The sequence below is a fragment of the Triticum aestivum genome, chromosome 5D (genome assembly GCF_018294505.1).
Source record: "Triticum aestivum cultivar Chinese Spring chromosome 5D, IWGSC CS RefSeq v2.1, whole genome shotgun sequence".
NCBI lineage: Eukaryota > Viridiplantae > Streptophyta > Magnoliopsida > Poales > Poaceae > Triticum > Triticum aestivum.
The window spans coordinates 288,204,511-288,226,106 of NC_057808.1; the positions used below are offsets into that span (position 1 = coordinate 288,204,511).

The 21,596-nt window shown below is 42.3% G+C and overlaps 3 protein-coding genes across 4 annotated transcripts; 1 reads left to right on the top strand and 2 right to left on the bottom strand.

Annotated features, from left to right (window-relative positions):
* Positions 1-1,785: 1,785 nt before the first annotated feature.
* Positions 1,786-2,924, top strand: LOC123121164 (small polypeptide DEVIL 4). Its single transcript, XM_044541091.1, has one exon. It carries the CDS (start codon positions 2,175-2,177, stop codon positions 2,295-2,297), a length of 123 nt encoding a protein of 40 aa, XP_044397026.1. The 5' UTR covers positions 1,786-2,174; the 3' UTR covers positions 2,298-2,924.
* Positions 2,925-4,386: 1,462 nt separating this feature from the next.
* On the bottom strand, positions 4,387-4,733 carry LOC123121165 (small polypeptide ROTUNDIFOLIA LIKE 2). The gene has a single exon (XM_044541092.1). It carries the CDS (start codon positions 4,731-4,733, stop codon positions 4,626-4,628), a length of 108 nt encoding a protein of 35 aa, XP_044397027.1. The 3' UTR covers positions 4,387-4,625.
* Positions 4,387-12,076, bottom strand: LOC123121163 (probable NAD(P)H dehydrogenase subunit CRR3, chloroplastic). 2 transcript variants are annotated; one of them, XR_006459640.1, is made up of 3 exons: positions 11,699-12,076; positions 11,122-11,354; positions 4,387-9,248 (listed from the first exon to the last, which is right to left on the bottom strand). XR_006459640.1 is itself a non-coding variant. In XM_044541090.1 (2 exons), the coding sequence occupies exons 1-2, from the start codon at positions 12,030-12,032 to the stop codon at positions 11,224-11,226; spliced, it is 465 nt and encodes a 154-aa protein (XP_044397025.1). In that variant the 5' UTR covers positions 12,033-12,076; the 3' UTR covers positions 11,004-11,223. The 2 variants fall into 2 exon arrangements, 1 of the variants encoding a protein (XP_044397025.1); XM_044541090.1 differs by lacking the exon at positions 4,387-9,248 and having other exon boundaries at positions 11,004-11,354.
* Between the last annotated feature and the right edge of the window lie 9,520 nt (positions 12,077-21,596).

A 21,596-nucleotide genomic window follows, 5' to 3' on the forward strand; every position in this document is an offset into this window, starting at 1 on the left:
TCAACAATCGCAGTTTTGGCGATTCTGACCCGTTTCTTGAACTATTACTCAGTTTTGAGGTCCCGGAGTGATTTCCACGATTGACGAACACCGGGGTGCATTTATGTGTCGGTCATCAACACTCACAATTTTGGCCGATTCTGGTCCGTTTCATGCACTATTACTCAACGTTTTGGGGTCCTAGAGCAATTTCCACGATTGACGATCCCCGGGGTGCGTTTACGTGTCCGTCGTCAACACTCACAGTTTTGGCCAACACTCACAGGTTCGACCTTTTGAAGCTCAACTGGAAGTCTTGGCTCCCCTCGAGGACTTCGTGGACTAGTGGCAACAAAGTTGCAGCTCCGTCCCCACCCCAGTCCACAAAGGCACCTCCTTGGCTATAACATTGGTGGCCTGGTGCATCTGGAAGTGTCGTAACGCGACCATCTTCGACAACTCAGCTCAGCTTAGCCCGTCTCCTCGACACGTTCAAGAGGGAAGCCGGGCAATGGGAAATGGCAGGTGCAAGAGGTCTGGCGGCTTTGCTCCCGGCGGTGGCAGTGTCTAGCGACTAGAGGTGTCATGTTGTAGTCACAGGGTGATGCCCTTCTTAGGGCTTGTACAAACTCTTCTTTCTACCAATGTATTGAAACGCAAGGCTTTTGCGTTTTCTCAAGAAAAACATGCTAAAGATAAACTGATGGAATCATATTTGCTCATACCTGCAAATACAGATGTGCTCGCTTTTTCTTTCCTTGAGATGCAGATTCTGTATATTGTTAGAGAAACAAGTTAGTCATCATGTTCTATAGTGATTATTATATTAGTCTCATTACCAAATGCTCAGACAAATGTGTGAGCAGAAGAAATAAAGATGCTCATGATATATATCAAGATTCAACTCACTGACCATGACCAAAGAAATGCTGGCTAACATGAGACAGTGTTTGTGTGCTTCATGACCAGCATTGAGACATCATTTGTCACATGCTTGACTGACACTCATGCAGAAGATTCAACACTATGTCAACAAATGTTGCATGTGCCAAAATGATCAATCATAAACCCGAACAAGTTAGTCCAAGCATATATATGTTACCGTGCACATATAGAACTTTCGTTTTACCAAACGTTAAGTCATAACACGTAATAGATGATGCAGAAAATACTACTGTGTCACCATAGCATATTAACAGAGAGGCTCAGAAATCAACATGGGGAGGACCCTAGAAAGTGGCACACAGGGGCAGCAGACAACCCCTGCACAAGAAAGTGCCCTGTGTTTTGACTGGAAACTAGGCAAGATAGATGGAAATGCAGTAAAGGGCGCAGCATCAAACGGCTACAACGTCCATAAGACAAGCACCTCAACCAAAGCACGCATACACACAGAGGGCTGTTTTTTTCTAATCATACGGAATAAGTACACTCAAAAGTGCTTTTCAGTCAAAAGATATGCCGGCTGCATGGATAATCCGAGTACTCATTCCATCCTGCTTCCTAGCAGCTTCCGAACGAATCGAGGCGACACGAGGAAATCTCCAAGATACTTGAATATTAGATCTCCATAAACTCTTTCCAACTCTTTACCGGCACAATCTACCGACAGGAGGATATACTACAGTACTGCTACCACATAATACTGTTAACTAATCAAGTTCAAGAAGATCTTGGCAATGCAAGAAGATCGCTAGTGTTCTCCCAAGGAAGATCAAACAGACAAATTACAGTGGTGTAAGATATCCAAGTACCAAGATAGATAAGCAAAGAAAGAGAGAAGGGAATAAATTATGATACCAGCCGCAAGCAGTAGTGCCAGATACCAAGAACCTTCATCAGAGCCATGCCGAACCGCTACTGAATCTGCATATTTCAACACGTATGCGGCAGGATGAGCTGTCCGTTATCCGAAATGATTGTATCCATCAATAAGATCAAGCTTTTTGTCGGCGACAGGAACAATAACCCACATTCAGATGCAGAGATTTGTCCCCTGAGATTAAATAAAAAGAGGAAATGAAGAATTAGCACAGTTGCATGGGAGGAAGGGCACTGCATGCTCGCCTCCTCTATAAAACCCCAGCCCCCGGGCTTCCCAGCTCCACACCACAGCAAGCTCCAACCAGGGATCAGATCTACACAGAGAGCAAACTCTCCTACTTTCATCGCATCTCTTCAGTTCATCAAGCTAAATGGGGAGTGTGAGGAGCCAAGGCAAGCAAGGGGGGAGGGTGAGCAGAGCTCTGAAAGAGCATAGAGCCAGGCTCTACATCATCCGTAGGTGCATCGTCATGCTCCTTTGCTGGCATGACTGAGCTCCAAGCTGCATTTTCGTTCCTCCATGGAACCCATGAAGTCAAGGGTCCATCCATGGAGAAGTCACACTTAGATAGGGAAGTATCATCAGTTAGTTAGGAGTAGAAGTAGAAGCTAGGAAGGAACTCCCATGCTCATGGCATATTGCTCTCAAGAAAGCTTGGTAGACTAGACATTCTATCAGTTGTTTCTTTACCATGAGTTATTAGTATTTATTTTTCCATTTTTTCTCCACCTGTTTTCCCATCTGCCATCCCTTAGGCAGTGGGATATATGCGGCTGCTGTATCTTTTTGGACATGTTGTGTACTGTACCCATGCATGGTCTGATAGAGATGATTCAGTGAAAGAATCAAAGTCGAACATGGACTCTTGTCCTTCTACTATGAAATGAATATATATTCCATCTTCTTTGGTTGTGGAGGTCATACAGCTTGAGCTGTCGATAAACTTTTAATCCTGGTATGCATGTCTCACTATATTCTGGAGCTCGCAATATTTCATAGAAATAACCATGTGTCTGTGTGTGGGGTGGGGATAAAACTTCACCTCGATTTTTAAGAAAGAACAATGATAAAAAAAAAGCCTCACAACTTTGATACACCAAGAATAAAGCACTAGGGTGCACGTACAGCGTAGGGAGTGAACAGGAAGTCCACAAATGCACTAAATGTAATAACCATATATATATATACTGCTTATTGGTTGCGAGAAATTTTGTCCAGGTCAATGATGAGTTGAAGTGCATAAGGAAATAGCTTCATAGTGTCTTAAGCAGCAAATAATGGAGCCTATGAGCAGTCCTTGATTGTCCTTTTGTACTGTACTGTAGTGTACTGCATCGTACGCATCATAGCTAGCTGAATTAACTTTTGCACACGTAGGCGGCATAGATCAGCTAGTTTAGAGCCTAAGCACCCATCAGACGGTATAATATCATAGGAGTATTATGAATCAATCATCCGCAGAAAGGACAAAGTCGCTAGTTAAGCAGCAGCTGCAGTCAAAGATGTGTAGTGTAGAGAAAACAAGAAACTCACCGGAAACACGGGGGCCATGTCTTGTGGGAGGAGCTCCTGCTGCATGTCTCAAGGAATGGAGATGGAAGAAGAAAAACAAAGCAGCACACAGGATGCAGAACCACAGCAGTGCAGGGCCTGGCCAGGCAGAAGCAAACAGCTGGGCAAAGAGACAAACGCACGAGCAGTCGTGCGCGCGTGCACGCGCGCATGTGCGCCCCACGCACGTACCAAGGCCGGCAGGCACATGCAGCACTACGTACATCCCGTGAGTTGTGGCCAGGGCAGGGACCAGACAGCCTCATTTCTTTCAAGGCCAAAAGTGAGCACAGGCCAGTATTGGGTGCCAATATCATCAGCATTTTGCGGTCCAGAAAACATATGAATATGATTGATCATAATAATTGTTGAGAAAGAAAGCGCTAGCGCCTGAAGCACTGAGCAATGCATAACACGGTTATTGCAGTGTAATGCATCATGGTTCAGTCAAGGTTTCACCATTGGCATTAATTCATGTCATGGTCCAGTACAACAGTCAAGATTTCATTTCAGGTACTAAGGCAAGCTCTGATTGAGCTTCCGTAGTGGATTCCTGACCTTTGCCGGAGTGGTGTACCAGCTACTAGTTGTCTTTCTCAGAAGGACTGTATGCACAATATCTCAGTTCTCCTCTATGGCAATTCCATTATTCGTGAGATATGCACCAAGCTTAGGGCCTGTTTGAGTTGCAATGGTCTCACATGAAACAGTTGAGTTCCTGAAAGGGCAGCACCATATCAAGAGAACAACAATGGCATAGACACCAGCATATCAAGAGAACAACAACAGGTCAGTCACCTCTCAAAGGACCAGGAAAAAGGTGCAATTGCATGGAGATACGCCCTCAAAAAAGTGTGGCCACACAGGCTGATTCCAACTTTCCATCAAAAGCACAAAGCATCAGATACGGATCACTTCAAACTGTTAAAAAAAGGTATAGCTCGCTCGCGGAAGTACAATTGTTCCAATCTCAGATTGTCATCAACTTGCCAATTAATAATTATCATCAACAGTATAACATCAAGTTGAAGAACAGGTAAGAAATGATCTTCACATCAATCTTTAATTTCTCCAGTCGTACAAGAAGATGGCAGCCTCAGACTACGGAGCTGGATCTCTCTCCCTTTGCCGAGAAAAAAGGACCTCAAATGATGAAGTCTAGCCTATACAGAGCGACTACAGCTAAACTACTCTAACCCTGAAAAATGGCAGTGCCAAAAAAAAATCCTAGAATGGAAGGAAAAAACAAGATCCGTCATGGAGAGACCCATCAGTCGCTCCATCGGAGCAACATGACGACGCAGCGGCGGAAGATGTAGAACCTAGCCCTCTTCTCCCTGAAAGCCCTGTTGAGCTTCCCCTGGCCGCCAATCTTCATGGTATGCTCGGGAAGCTTGGTGCAAGGCAAAGAGAGGAGGAGTGCAGCTAGACAGACAGCTTGTGGACTGGTGGCTAGTGTGGTATGAGATGAGAGGGGTGTTGAGTTGGGGGGCCTTTATATAGAGGCACACAAGGGATGATATGCCATATCAAAAGGACATCATACCCCCCACATGCAGGCAGTTTGTTTACGCACTAGGAGGCACACTTCTGACCCTAAACTTATCCTACTCATTATTCTACTTGCTTGGAGCTTAGGAGCTAGCAAAAGGCTTAAAGTATGCAATGGCCATGACCACCCCAGAGAATTACAGTGGTAAAACCAGACAAGATCAAGTGGGCATCCATCCATCCATGCAACAAAGGCAGATGAAAGGTTGTTTAGTGACTCCAAGAAAGGGACTCCAAAAGATATCCTACCAATGCTTGGAGGGAAACTTCCAGGAAGGTCACCTTGATGCATAGAGTAGAAGTGATTAAGCTTACCAGTAACAGGTGTTAAAACCTGGTAACTCGGCAATTAGGAAATGCTCTACACAAACGACGAAGCTAGGGGTAAAACTCAGACTTCTATGAAACTTGTCTGGTTCCACTTTCCGTGCAATGGCATGGAGCTGTGACTAATTCAAATTATTCTTGACAGATGTTAACGCCTGGTAGTACTGCATTTATGAAATGCTCTACAATAGGCTTAAAGTTTGGACTTCTAGGAGACTTGTCTGATTCCACTTTACGTGCACTGGCATGGAGTTCTCAGTTCCGACTAATTCAAATTATTTTTGACAGATGTTAACGCCTGGTAGTAGTACATTTATGAAATGCTCTACAATAGGCTTAAAGTTTGGACTTCTAGGAGACTTGTCTGATTTCACTTTCCATGCAGCGGGATGGAGCTATGTCCAATGTGGTACTTCCATTAGTCATTACAGCTATGTTTGATACACATCCTGGTGACAGTGATCAAGTCAGCAGCATAGGACAGCAGTAGGATACGAACACATCATAATTCTTGGACTCAGAAAATTGTTTGAGTGGGGAGTCAAGTATATGAGTGCTCCATGTACTTCAGATCATTTTACTCAAACAACAGGTTGTTTTGTTGATGCATCTTAAGAACTGAATAATTTTGAATGCAACATAAAAGTATTTTTCTTTTGTAGTGCCATGAAAACTAGATAGTAACCTTTGTTACAGTTTCCCGTTCCCAGAATTAGAAGTTTCCGTATCACCTTCTAGTCAGATGACAGGGTCCTTGATACAAGACCATAAATTATCTTTGTTTCTTATCCCCCAAACAGCAGCTAGATTGACAATAAGTTCCCTAGATCAAGGTAATTGTTTTCGTTAACTACCGCAAATATCGTTTACATGTCCCCGGTGTAAGAGAGGAAGAGACACAGGGGATATGGCTAGTGTGCAAATCTTGTGACATTAGCAACAGATTAGTGTGCACAGGATATGGCTAGAGTTATATATGCATCTGTGTGGTTATGCACCTAGACTATGCACTTATCTATCCCACATACGTCTTCACTCGACACCTGTAGCTAGGCAAACATCATCCATGCAATCACTACAAGACATCGTTAAGTACAAAAAGGTTGCAAGGGAAAGCAGTAGTTATTACGGGGCTGAACATTAATCATGTACGATGGAATCAAATCAGAAGAAAATCTCCATATGCATTGAACCTGTGTTATGCTACTGAGGCCGTAATATTAGAACAAAACTGAGGATCGAAGATGAGGGCATCACAAAGAAACTTCCTAACTGAAGGATGATCTCAGTATGATCTTGGCCTTCCTTTTTAATAATTTAAAAGGTGCCTTTTTGTAGTCTGCAATTTTCTCAATATAATAAGAGATTTAAAGTGCTTAGTGGAGAATGAACAAATTATGTGCCTCCATTATTTGCTGCATAACTTTATATTTTAATATTTTTTAGGCTTACAATCTGCAGAATAATCTTAAACTAAGTCAACTGCAACTAGTTAGGGAAAAGTAAAGTACTACTTGCCTTGGAACAAGTACTATTAGTGCTTCAACACTTCAACAAAGCCAATCCTAGCATAAAATGTAGAATTCATGAACTCAACAAAAACAAATTCCACACTCAAAGCATATATCTCAACAGCTCAATGCTTATGTTGGGAACCATGAACATATCACAACAAAATCTGCAAATGCAATGAACATAGGCCTTATTAGGGAACAACCACTTAGCTAATAACAATATTAGCAGTAATAAGTAATGAGCTAGGCTGGCAACTGAGGCAGTAATCATTTTGTTGTTTTTTCACTAACAATGATGAACTTAAAGACTTGCAGTCCTAAAAAACACCTTAGGGAGCAAAACAAAATGAACATGTGAGCAACAAGAAACATTATATAAAGATCATCACTTTCAGTAAAAGGTATCGAAGAGGGAATAAACAGATAAAACTGAGCCAAAAATGAACACGCACTCGTCAATCTGTCTTTTGCCCAGCTTAGCCCTCCATTTCCATATAAGAGTAGAATCAACACATGCATTAGAATATTAGATAATGTGCACCTAAATAAACTGGATACTTGATAATGAAAATAAAATTATTACCACTATAGCTAATTTTCTGGATGTGATCAGATATAGATTATTATCCATTTATCCTAAATTTCGAATAACTATTCTTTTGCAACAAACCGGACAGTGCCTTTTTCACAATTTGAGGTACACAGAAATACTTTTCAAATGATACAGCATATGTTTTTGGGTAAGGTAATTTGTTCCTTTCAAAAAAAAATATGGGCATTCAAAAGAACAACACAAGGATGCAGATAAAATACATTTTTTACCGAGTAACACATATATCAATGGAGGTATGCAGGTATCGAACCATCTCTTCATAAACCTCCATTGTACCAATATTTCTCCTATTCGAGGCGGATAAAGCATGAGGAAGTGTACAAACAAATCCCGGCAACTGTAACTAGTCACGAACGGACAACGTGAACTCACACAATATGAAGAATTCACTTTTGGTGTGTAGTTGTGCCTTCAGTATAGCCATTAGCAGATGATGTCAACATTTCTCTCCTCAGCATCCACCATTAAGAATCCAGTGCCCAAGCTATGGATGAGAATATAAGGCCCATCAGAGGAAGGCTTCAAATTTATGTCATTTTATTTTATTTAGTGAAAGAGAGGAAGATTTCAAATGATGGTCTCTGAAGTTAATAGACAACCATGTGTATGGTCGGGAAATTATAAGTTGTTGCGGTAAAGAAATAGTGCTAGACAAGACCAGACAGGTCCCATTACTACAGCCGTGAAAAGATCAAAGAGTTCATCAACCCTTCTTCATATAGCTCTCCATTCTTGCCCTACTATTGTTTCGGTGAACCGGTTTGTCAATCGGTTAGGCAACAACTGTACATAGTTGCATGGGTTGCCTGCATGAGAGTCAAAAAAGAACGAGAACCAGCAAGACAACTGAAGTTAGCTATTGAAACTCTTTAATATCAAAGCTCAGCAAAGTTGTGGCTACAAGGATTAGTAGGAAAGTTGCACCACTAGAACACTAACCAATTGAAGTGGAACAAGACCCGTGCATGCATAAATGAAGAGAACATATCACAGTCAGCAATTCTGGATAAATTGGCATATTCTCAAGTGTGCAGCTTAACAAAATTGCTCGGAGGATAGATAAGTCGGGAACAATATGCCTCCTCTGCAAGTTCTAAGGAAACAAGATCAGATTCTTCAATATTTAAAGAGAACTGGCTTTTAACTCATTTGCTCTTCTACAAAATAACCAACAGAAGAACAAAATAATTAAAGTTGCTCAAAACTAACCAAAGATGCATAAGATCCTACCAACCCGTCAGACAGATTGAAGGCAAGAGATCTTAAAAGTACTCAACGTACGAACACTTATATTTATCTATCCAAGAACATCCTTGTCTGATATAAATGAATTCTTGTGTTGTGTGGCAACTCTAATTGAATTACCAAATAATTCTGCACAGTGCAACTTGCATGATATTATAAGGCTTTTTATGAAAAGTAGGAGCTTAAACAAGTCTAGCTCTAGCCCCAATCCAAAATGCCTGAACAAAAAGCTGGTGAGATCATGGATGCTCACATGGTCTGGTGCATTGCTCAACTCATGGCTGCTTCAGCCATGTTATAAGTTTCGGAATCCATTGCCAATTTCCATCTCTCAAAATGATTGCACTCCAGGAGAGAGAAGAATATATATAAAGAATACAAGCCTGTCTCCTAAATTATATACTCAACTTATTCAACTTGGCTGCGTACTTGCATGTGAGTGAACTCATTCTTCTGTCTCTATAAAGGCACTCCAGATCTTCACATGCTAACCAATTCCACAGACTCAATCAGCAAACCTTTATAGCATATGATCTGCTTTAAACTCTAACAACCAAAATAATTTGTACTTAGCCTTGTAGACATGGGAGCAGAGAGGCTCCTCTGTTGGCATGACTGACTCTAAGTCATCATCTGCTGTTGTCTGGAAAGATAATAAAGGGAAGGTTCGTTAGAGCAGCGGAAGAGTGTCAAGCTCGGATGTATCATCTGGTTGTCTGGACAGGCTCCTTTGTTGGCATGACTAAATAAGTGTTCGCCAGCCAGCATTTGTTTTCAGTCTTGCACCATTTCAGCCAAAATTTAGAGTTTTTTAGGCTGATATAAACCTGCAGGAGAGCCATCTTGTCCAGGAGGTGTTAAGAAAAAGAGACTAAGAGCTAACTGGGGCATCAAGGTGCAGATGCGCACTTGCAAATTGTGAAGTCAACCTCTTCTCCACTCTACCACTGATGAAACATTGCAATATCACTTTCTTTCTGTCTATTTAACTTAACACTTTGTATTGGATTTTTTATGTTGTACATACATCAGTGGTAAGGGAGGTCTAGGTTTTTCATCTAATTAAAGGATAACTGTATCATGTATGTTATAAAAGAAAGGATCCCTACATGTGCAGTCAGAGCAAACTGCAAGGTTTGCTTCATTATAGTCCCTTTTTTTCATCTCCCTGCGGCATCCATTTCACAGCTCAGAAATAGCAAATAAATTACTGTATCAGGTCTTCCGGTTGTTTTCAGTTAGAAGATACCCAACCAGTCACAGTTTAAAGTTTCAATATTGTCATTTTTAGTTAGAAGATACGACCAGTCATAATTTAAAGTTCCGTTGTTGCTAAACCTTGTTCCAGGAACAGAAAACAACAACAAAAAATGAAATCTTACAACGGAAGCTATATCAAACATATCATACAAAGTAAGAAATTGCCACCTGATGTGAAGTATGTGAAAAATGATCTCTCTATCTTCATTAATGAACAGCATGTACAGATCAGCAACATACAAGAGTAAAGCAACAAAAATTCTTATGGAATATCCAGCGTTGTTCAATTTTGAACATACTGATAGAAGTAGCTTCCTAGCCTATCAGAGATACATGGTAGGACTAGCTGCCTAACCATCAAAAGCTATGTGGATGACAATGCTACCGTTGTAGCGCGTTCATTAATGCTCTCTGGTTTGTCGACCTTACCCAGTAGAGTTCCTTGATCATGAGCCATTTGAACAACAGAATATAGCTCCCCTTGGCAGGGAACGGAACCACGTAGGATTTACTTATGTGCACTGCTCTTGGGGATATTTTATGAGTTGACTCCCCCTTCAACAGTTCATTCTTTTTACTTGTTTTTCTTACTCAGCTGGTGCTTTTGTATGGAAGATCTAAAGGCATACAACAGACATTATTTACGTCAGTGCAGAGACTAAGAGATAGAACAACGTGGCAGGTGTTATGGTTTTGCCTAGTGATGATGTATTTATTAGAGCAGCAACAAAGCCGAAGTTCACTCACAATTACGAATGCATCATATAGGTTATTAGGAAAAAGCACTTGGCAATTACCATCACTCAATGCTAATGTGCTTATATTATGCAGAAATCACAGCACTGAAACCTTGAGAGCGACTTCGGGCAACCCAAAAGTTTATCCTGAATTGAAAGAGCTACAATATTCATGGAAAATGATTCCAAAAGTAGTCAATCAACTATGTAAGTTGTTCACAAAATCTGGAATGTGTACACATCTATCCACAAGATGTAAAATGCGTAAACATCTGTCAGCCAAATAAGTAAGTGCAGAGATCACATCTGTGCCTTATGTACCTACTTCCCAGTTCTAGCACACAGGATGTAACGTAGACAAACTTAGTCTATTGTTCTGCTAATCTCATAAATAGCACAACTATGAAAATCAATTTTACTCATTTCAAGTGAAAAGAAATACACTGTGTCCACATGTTACTCCAATTTTCCAATTGTAATAAGGTGAAGAAGAGAATAAGTCATACAGTTTATTCATACCTTACGAAACAAGCAACTTCAATAGTGTGAACAATATCTATCACTTTTTTCTTTTCAAGTATCCGCTGCTCATATAGCTGGGAGAAGAAACAATCTAAGACTTTACATTAGGAGATTATCCATATCCAGACCGGGAATATCAAATGGTAATTTTATAACTCCAAGGGCAGTAAGCATGAGGAACAGCCACAGAGGAAAGATCTTCATGCATAGCACCAAGATAGACTTTTGCCCTGAGGAGAAGAGCGGTGGAGAACTTAGCCCAAATTTGACATCATAAATTAGAAGTTCAGAACGATGCAAATAGGTAGGATTGCTTATGAGGGATGACGCAAATCTTGTTCAAAATGATTACACGCTTTATCATTCAGTACATAATCTATCAGGTTCTTCCTAGTAATGCAGAAATCCTTCGGCAGTCCGTCATTCAGAATCAGAAAGTAAACTTCACCTTTTCAAAACAAAAATGGTAAAAATCGTGGTTGCAAATTGCAATGTAAACGTAGCGCATGATAGCTACTGAATGTAATTGTTGATTAGGATGATGAACCGAAGGGGAATCAGCGTGGCGCATCACCTTCCTGTGCGCGCGCCTCGGTGTTGTCGACCACCCACTCGGCGGCCTCGCGGATTCGGCGCTCAGCGTCGCTCTCCGGCTGCCCGATCGGCGTAGAGGCGAGGAGCTCCATGAAACCGGACTGCTTATCCCTCCCGGAGGCGGACGGGTCGTCGGCGGCCCCGATGGCGCGCCGCACCTCCGCGACGGACGGCTGGGGCGGAGCCGCCGTGGGAGGCTTCTGGGGACGCGACCCCGGCGCGCGCCGCCGGATACGGCGGACGGAGTCCCCGGAGGCGGAGGATGACACGACGGCGAGACGCGGGACGCAGGCGGCGACGAGGTGGCACGCCATGGGGTTTCGGAGTGTTTCGGAGTGTGTGACTGCCAGAGCGTGTGGGGCTCCTGCGGAGAGGAACTTCGCAGGCGGATAAAGCAAGTGATGTGCCAGTGACATATGGGCCCGCAAAAGTATTACTATTTTTTTTCGGGAAACATCGAGCTTTATTCAAGCATTAACAGCACCAGCGCGATCAGCCATGAGGCTAGTCACGAGGAAGCCACGGGAAGAGTTCATCCAACAATCAGTCAGGCTAGAGTGCTTGCATGTTTCGCACACAGGTGAGCTGAGGTATTGGATTGTCTCATTACATGATGAATGTTAAAGTAATCAAACGATGAGGCTAGCCCTCCAATTTCGAGAAGGATAGGCGCTATAAGAGAGCGCGAGAACTGTCGCGAGTTCCAGAGTTGAATCAGCTCCAAGCAGTCGACCTTGAAGATCACCCGCAAAAGTATTACTAGCAAACTATAGTTGCACATTCACGTACGGCCGGCGCGTTTTGTACAGTACTTCCTCCGTCCGGAAATACTTGTCATCAAAATGAATAAAAGAGGATGATGTTGCATCGTTTTTTGTCATGCATCTATGATCCGGTTGATCCTAGCTGAAGAAATACGGGCTAAAAGTCATGTTCTACATGTAGTTTTTTTCATGGTAATACGTCATTCATATTATAAAGAATAAAGTACAAGTCACGTAATGATCGACACGATAAAACTGAAAAGATAGAAGAACATCTCCGAGCTTGACCCAACGCCCGTCACCTGCCTCCGACACCACCACAGCAGCCACCGAAGAAAAGAATGACGGATCACCTCCTCACCCGAGCTCGACACAACTCCATCACTGATATGCAGCTTTGCGGACTTTCAAGGTGGCTCACCAAAAGCGAATCCACTACCGTTGAACGAATCAGATTGGGGCAACACCCCGGACACGCCATCGAACTCCAGATCTGGCACCCCACCACGACTAAGACGCCGAAGGAGGAAACCATACCTGCCATTCACGAACCATGAACCTAGTACACATTCCGTCTTCCAGATGTCGTCGATGCAGACCACAATCTGCATCCGCTCTTGACCTACCTCCCAAGCTCTGCATTATACTACTCCCTTCGTTCATAAATACGAAGTATAAGTCATTTAGATTTCAAGATGAACTACATACGAAGCAAAATGAGTGAATGTATATACTCTAAAATATGTCTATATATTCGTATGTAATCCATATTGAAATCTCTAAAAATGCTTACCGTGTTGGGTTGGTTGATGCAATATATGGTGTTTGATTGTGCATTGCCTACATATTACTAGTAAGACGCCCGTGCGTTGCCACGGGCTTTTAATTTATTCTTTTTGATTACGCATATAATGTACAACCTCTGTCTAGAAAAATTTGTCGGAGAAACAGATAAAAATAGATGTATCTAGAATTAAAATATGTCTAGACACATAATTTTCTCTGACAAGTATTTTTGGACAGAAAAATTATGTCATATTTCGCATGCATAGAAATTATAGCGTATAACAATTGGAAAATAACTAAAGTCCACTTCACCTACAAGGTAACTTGATGATATACACACAGAGACATGATGCGCTTAAGATATTATATATTACAAACTAAGATTTACTTACAAGGTAGGAATGTTGTCTTTAGGTTCATGTGCACAGTACTTTGACAAGTATAATAAAAATCTATTATATAATTAAGACAGGCAAACAAGCCATCACGACGGTGCCACTGGAAGGTGGTGACGCCCAACACAACGGTGGCCATGGCGTTCGGCCCTCTGGCGGCGCGACGATACGGCCCGGACATGACGCTGCGGGAGGCGCTCGACGGCCGAGATGACCCCTATCGGACGCTCCTCCGATAGGCCACGGCGGCGCTCCTCAATGCCTACTACAACGTGCCGGGGTCGCCCTTCCTGTACCCGAGCACCGCCAGTGTCATCGACCACCTCATCGATGCGGCTGACGTCGGCGTCCATGTGCGGGCGGCGCTTGCGCGCGAGGATGGCGTGGGAGGGGGCGCAGGCGTCGAGGCCGTAAAGGCGGACGCGCAGGCTGGCGGTGGCGAGGGCGAGGGGGGGCGGCCGGGTGCAGAGGGTGGAGTTGGCGGTGGAGGAGGGATGTGGATCTTTATCGGGAGATTAGGAAGGGAAAACGAGAGATGGGGCCGGGACTCGGGATGAGATTGACTTCCTTCGACGGTGAGGGATTTCCTTTCGATCGACTCGCGGCTTCGATCAATGTAGCGAAACGAAATGACTACGGACTGTTTCATTAGGAGTCTCTCAGCCTCTATTGGAGCCTAGCCAGCTGCCGTAGTATGCATATGTGGAGAGTGGTGGTCCAGGCATGGTCGACACGCGCTCACTCTTGCTCAGGCCTTTGGAGGTGTGGTTCCTATGGCTGATGAAATTGTTGTGGCCGGAGTGTTGTTGCCTAATCTTGGGCACCTTTTAGCCACCAAGATTTGTGAGTTCCTTGCGAACTTTAACTCTGAGAATTCTGGAAAAGACGATTGGATGCATATTGCAGGAAAAAGCTTTTGTGGGAGAAGCATAAAAAGAATGACTCTTAACCCTAGATCAGATATGATCAGAGACGGGAACGAAGGATCGACAACATGGAAGGATGGTGTGTAGGAAGGAGTGTCGGGTTTAGGAAGTTGATCCCAGGCTGATTAAGTTAGCTGGCCTGGTCAGCATTTCGTTCTATTGTGCCACCTGTATCAGTAAACATACTGTAGAAAATTATTGATTAAATACTTCAATTGATCTAAATTTGTTGATTACCAAAGTTTTCTTTGTAAAAATATGTTTCTTAGTTTTTTTTACCAAAGAAATCTGAGTTTCTTTGGTAGATGAAATGTTTCTTAGTTGGCTTACCAAACAAATCTGGGTACTTTTGCTTACCAAAGATTGCCGTCATATTGCTCCTTAGTTACAGATATTATTTTTTTGAGATCAAAACGTTTCTTAGTTGGCTTACCAAAACCAGTCCAGTAATAATGGGTTAAATGCATGAAGACTTAAAACCTAAGGAATGTTACACCATTTGGTTGTTGTTGATGGGAGCGACAGGCTCAGAGTTCGTCACGGGGCTTTTGATGGCTGCACATCCGACTCCTCATTAGATTCTCCTTCACTGAATCTGAGTAAAGTTATATAGAAATCATTTTAGATGTGGTCAAAAACACATTTCACCACACATGTAGCAAGTCACTCATCTACATAGAAATCATTTTAGATGTGGTCGAAACTCAAATCTCGTATAAAGGTTTGCAAACCTGTCATTCAAGAAACCAAGAAACCATTCGAATTGGTATCCTAGAAACATACATGTTCATCAGGAATGGACTGTAAGAGCAATTTGTCTTGCTGAATACTCATTTTTATTTCAAATTAAAGAAGCTTGCATGAGTAAACTGTAAATAAGGTAGAACATTCAAATTGTCTGGTCATCACAGTACATGACACACGACATCAAAGTACTTGTACGGTTCTAGTTCTACCTCTACTTTAACTTCATATGCTGCTAGAATACGTCAGTTATTTAAGTATCGATTTATCCTTCAAGAAATAGAGTAGTGACCATACTGTAGCTTGGGAGAAATCAAATTAGTTATGAATGTGATATTAGCAGTATTTAAGTGTGCATCAAGCTTGCAAAAACTTAAGTCCAATTTCATCCAAATATCTCATCTTAGGTTAAGTAACTAGTTACTACTTTGTCGTGTGTGATGAAAGAAAATGAATTGCATAACCAAAAGGAAGATTTATACAAAAGGCCCGTGCGTTGCTACGGGCTTTAAAAATAATAAGATACTATTCATGAAGCTAAAATAATATAGAACAATGTCACTTCAACTAATACACATCTTTTTTTTACAATCAGCATCATAGCATTCCCTAACAGAAACCAACCAGTTCTCTCTACATCGTATCAAATATATTATTGATAAATAAAAAATGTTATTAAAACCAACCAGTAGTCGAATGGTTATGATACTGATGGTGCCCATCCATGTAGGGACGGAGTCAACCCAGCAGGACGCCTTCATAAAATGTCACATGTATAATGTATAGCCTCATGCCGCAGGCCTTGGCCCTGTCTCCGCCACTGCATCCATGTGTGAGTGCGCAGAGACTGTTATCTGTATTTCTTTAAATTTTATCCAGACATAGAACAATTTTAATTATCTCACCCTTTTCTTAATTTAAATACAAATACATCACATAAATTTGGAATTCGTGTCGCTATTCTCATTCTCTAGCCGGTCAATTTTTCGTGGGGAGAACTAATGCATGCTTCCTAATATATCAACGTTCCAAATTTCTAGACTGAAGACTGCCCAAAGAAATTATTATTTTCTACCACCAACTTCTTCATATGGTAGAAAATGCCATCTTTTTACAGCATTATGACATAAACTTTAAAACACATACAATGGTATTATTTTCATTTTGCATAATGCATTTGTACGTCAAGTCATACAAGTTTGATTGCACACTCGTGGACCATCCAATGAATTCTCTAAATTCAGTTTAAAACACAAGCATGACATGATTTCTTATTGTGCATCTTTCACCATGTAGTGACCCCTATAAAAGAATCAAACAAATACCATGCTTATTTTGACATAAGCTCACCTACTATTTGACCCACCTAAACTGGCAACCTTCAAATACTCTGGACGACGTCCATCATGGAAATCCATGTGTTGCCATAGAACAACACAATATCACTCAAGTTGTATTTATCATGCTTACCGTCCTTAACTGGTTCTATATATTATTTCTGAATATGCACCTATATCACACCACCACCAGACGAACATTGCTCTTCGTTCTTCATTATTTATCTCAGCACACCCTTTGACATGATAAGCTACTTCTTACAATACTTTTCATTGTTTTTCCATGGATTGGCAACACTCATGTTTAGGTGTATCTTTCTCCAAACAATCCGAATTTTGGACTAATGGGATATTCAAATAAATGATTACTGTGATTTGCCCAATTCATTTACTATGCTCTCTTGTGCTCCTCGTTGGCTTTACCTGAACTCATTGCCATCGTTTCTGATCAAATCACCTAGCAAAAGCAAATTAAGTTGTTAAGATAGAAATAAAAAAAGAGAAAGTCTTTACTAAAATAGAAATCGAATACAATTCGACCAGTACATGCTTGCTCACCTAGCATAATTTGAACCACAAAGGGACATGTGAAAATAATTCAAATGCATGATGGATGCTAACTTATTTGAATTACTTAATTTGAGGGCTGATATCAATGGACTAATTACTAATTAAACTTGCAAAACATATCACACTAAAAAGTATGTATAATATTTGATTTTACCAAAGAGGTATGGGAATATCTATAATCAATGTGTTTGCTAGCTAGACAATGTCACCGCTTCAACCTAAACTAATGAAAAGGCACCAGCCTGGTCCTGGCTAGATTATTTAACAGGTACTATCAACTGAGGTATGATACTAAGGCATTGCCACTGAAAAATGAAAATAAATTATTATCATGTGTACTCAAGGCTCGGCACAGATTGAGATGGAGATCGGAGGAGGCACACAGGTGGTGGATGATGGAGTGGCCCAGTGGAAGAACGGCCACGTCGTCGCCAGAGCAGGAACACGCGGAGGCTCGCATCCCGTTGGGCGGTTCTGGAGAAGGATCCGCCCTCGAGCATCTTCTCGCGGCGGCAGCGAACGTATCCACGATGAGGTCCGCAATGAAGGCGGCGGCGGCTCCTCTCGTACCTCCGCGGCGGCGAACGGCTCCGCGATGAGGTCTGGCAGCGGCTCCTCTTGGATGTCAGCGGCGGCGATCTCGTACCTCGGCGGCGGGCGAGTGGCTCCATGATCGACCTAGCAAATAGATAGATCGAGGGCAGTCGCGTTGTATACCTAGAATACTTTAATATTCACATAAGAAGTGTCCTTGTAGGCCGGTAGCTGAGTCAATCTTGACCCTTTAATAAACTCAGTTATATTCTTCATTTACACCCAGTTTAGTTAGAAGTACTGGCAAACAATTCAGTATGCTATCGTCTGATAATATACTGAAATTGTAGATACGTAGGCACCTAACGATTGAACTACTTTATTTATTTTTCCACACTACAGTGACAGGTGCTTGTAGAAATTCCAAAGTATACGCCAAAAAAATTCTTTATGAAAACATTGGACAGCTATGCTGCAAGGTAGCAAGTAATCTCACGACAATTTCAGAAGCAAAACAAGGGAAAAGGATGTGCAAACCTCTTAAGGATTTGAGAAAGCTCATATCTCCTCAATCAAGTCAACCATTAATTTCACATAGCGCATAGGAATCAGCCGCCTCAGCAATCTCCTCCCCGTTGGATCTGGTACCAGCAAGGTCCTCGAGGCTGAAATAAACCATCGTCCATATGGGCAACTACAATGACTGAAAAATATCTGGTCATTAATATGGGCAGCAAGAAAAACATGCACAGAACTGGAAGGCTAACTCTAAAACCAAACTTAAAATGGGAGCTAATTATTTATGTGCTCTAAATCCATATAAAAACTAATGATCATTCTTTGTCTGAAAAGAAGTAACTTCCATGAATGGGGGAGGGGTCTGTACCTGAATGAAATCATTGCACACAACAGAGCAAAGCTGATATTGTTATAAAAAAAAGTACTTCTTGCTACAAGGATAAAACCAAGAAAGACCATGTGCAAAATAAACTTTCTCGTCAATCTAGCCGGGGGCCTGTTCATATGAACAAGAGAAGGATCAGCAAAGGAAATAACATATCAAGAAAAGAAAAGAAAAAATATTAGAATGTAAATATGTTTGCTCATCTATTACACCTTCTGCCTTTTTGATAAACATAATTATATTTTAATTTACTCCGTTGTTTTCTTATTTTGTTACCAAAGTGCCATATATGGTACACGACGAAGCATTTACCTGAAGGCATTAATATCTTTTTCAGCTTTTTAGTCTTATTGAATACTCCTGAAGGAGTCAAGGACTTGTTTGCTACTGTATATTAATAGGAGTAGGTAAAAGGCCAGTGTGGGTGAAAATATTATAAGGACACATACATTAAATTCAATGACAAAATCAAGCTTTCAAATGATGCTTATGTGGTATTGCAACTAACTCCGACATCCAAATGTGTAAAATAAAACAATTTAACATCTGCTGTGAGCGAGCACAAGTATTGATCAATTTTACAATTGTTGATTTAGATCCCAAGAGGCTATATTTCTTTATTCAACTGCTATAAATAAACTAAATAAGATGAGAGTGAGACTACATACATAAAGCTGAATGTGCAAGATCGACATCATCCCCTAAGTGCTTCTCTTCTCAACTGCTTCCTTCTGGATGTTTTGAATGTTCAATGGAAAACAAAATTCAAAAATACATGGTCAGATAAGTGTAACCTCGGTTTATAGAAGAATGTTATTGAAAGAACTGCATCCCACCAAAAACAAACCTTAATTTGAGACATATAGTTTGATGCCTTACCTACAGTTGTAACCTTCTGAGCAAGTATGCCAATCTGCATGTTCGAACAGCATTTTCTATCGGAGAGCAAGCAGAGGTTTATACATCAGAATCTTCTATGAGAAGCAAGCAGAGGTTATACATTATATAGAGGAAACTAATAGAAGTACCAACTCGATATTTCTTGCTGGTCCATACTTCCATTGTCGGCATGAAAATGAAGCACTGCCACCGTTGCCGGCTCCTCCAAATGCCCATCGGTGTAGGCATGCTGGAGAAAATACAGTACTGCACGAGTCAAACCGAAGAAGCAAAGAGCGTAGGAAAATAGACAATTGAATACTGAAAGAAAGGAGAAGATAACCACCATATGCATAGTTCATTACATGAGTCAAATTACAATGGTTATATTCCAAGACCATCTCACAGTCCCTATTTTACAAAGCATGGCTTTGATGAACATACCAATCAGCTACCCTTAACGTTCCACATCACCTAAGCTAGCAATGATTGCAGAAAACTTACAATATTATTTAGAGGTGCTAGTTCAAACTATGACGAATTATTTGCATGGCTTATCATCAGCAGTTATGTTTTTACTGCCTTTAGTATTTTAATTAGGCTTCATTCAGAACTGCTGCTGCACATTAAGTATGAGAAGGTAACAGCAGGCAAAATATCACTCTAGGCACTGGTCAAGTTTCAGTTGAGAATTCACACATTATATAAGAAGTATATTTGATGATAGATTTGAATCTGAAACAAGATCAGCATATGTATACCTTGTAAGAACATCGTCCGCCAAAGGGGCAAGAGTATCCCTTCTAAAGTCAAAGTACCTACAATCAGTCGATGTGAAATAACATGTGTGGCTGAGACAAATGTTTCATGAATCAACCTCTACTCTCAAGAACATACAAATGAAAAGTACCTACTATTAACCTAACGATCATATAGTGAGATGCATGCAACCATTAGATTTATTGTTACTGGCCTAAGAATTTCTGTATTTCCGTCTCAAAAAGTAAAAATTCAGTCCTGAATCCGCCCGCCACCCACGCATCTATCACAAACCTCATCCCCTGCTGCTCCTTGATGGTGCAACTCCTCCCCTGCTGCTCCTCGATGCTGCAACTCCTCCCCTGCGGCTCCTCGATGGTGCACCTCCACCCACGACGGCGCAACCAGCAGCCCTTGCTCCACGACACCGGACCGACCAGTAGTGATGGATATGGGTTTTGGTGACCTCCGACCTGAACTGCTGCGGCTCAAAAAATCAACAAAACAAGATTAGCACGTTGGAAAGCAAATCAAAGAAGAAATCACACGCATCAGTACATACCGCCAGCATAGTACAAGCAACAAGCGCAGCTAGCAAGGCCGGCAACCGTATGCGCAGCTTGCAAGCAGTCAGCGCAGCACCCGCGCATGGGGCGCACAGCATGCGCACCTGCCGAGGAGAAGCAGGGCCGGTGCAGCACGCGCAGCACCTGCGGATGCGGCGAACAGCACGCGCACCGGCCGGAGAAAAGCAAGGCCAGCGCCGCCATCCACACGCCGCGACGCCCCAGCACGGCGCCACGAAGGACGGTTTCCTTCTCCGCCCCAGCACGGCGCCACCGCTGCCCTTGCTTCTCCACCCATGCCGCGACGCCCCAGCCGCTCCACCCACTCAGCGATGCGCCCGCCTCGCTCCGCTCCTCATTGCCTGCAGCATAACTCGGCGGCTAGGGTTAGCCGCAGGGGCGCGCGTAGGGACTTAACGAGAGATGACGGCGGCGCCGTTTAATCGAGGGGATGGAGAGCCGACGGCGGCGCCGCTTACTCGAGGGATCGAGAGCTGAGGGCGGCGGCGACGGGAGGGATGGAGAGGAACGGTGTTTCCTGCGGGGTGCGGGATGGTTTTTTTTGCGTGCGTGCGTGGGATAGGTTTTTTTATCGCTGGTTAATCGTCGTAGATTTTTTCTTCGTCGCGATCGATGGTTACGACCTGAAGAGCGAGGGGCTGCTGGAGGACTCGGTACCTGGTTTTTTCGGTTTGTGGCGGGTCAGCGTGAGGT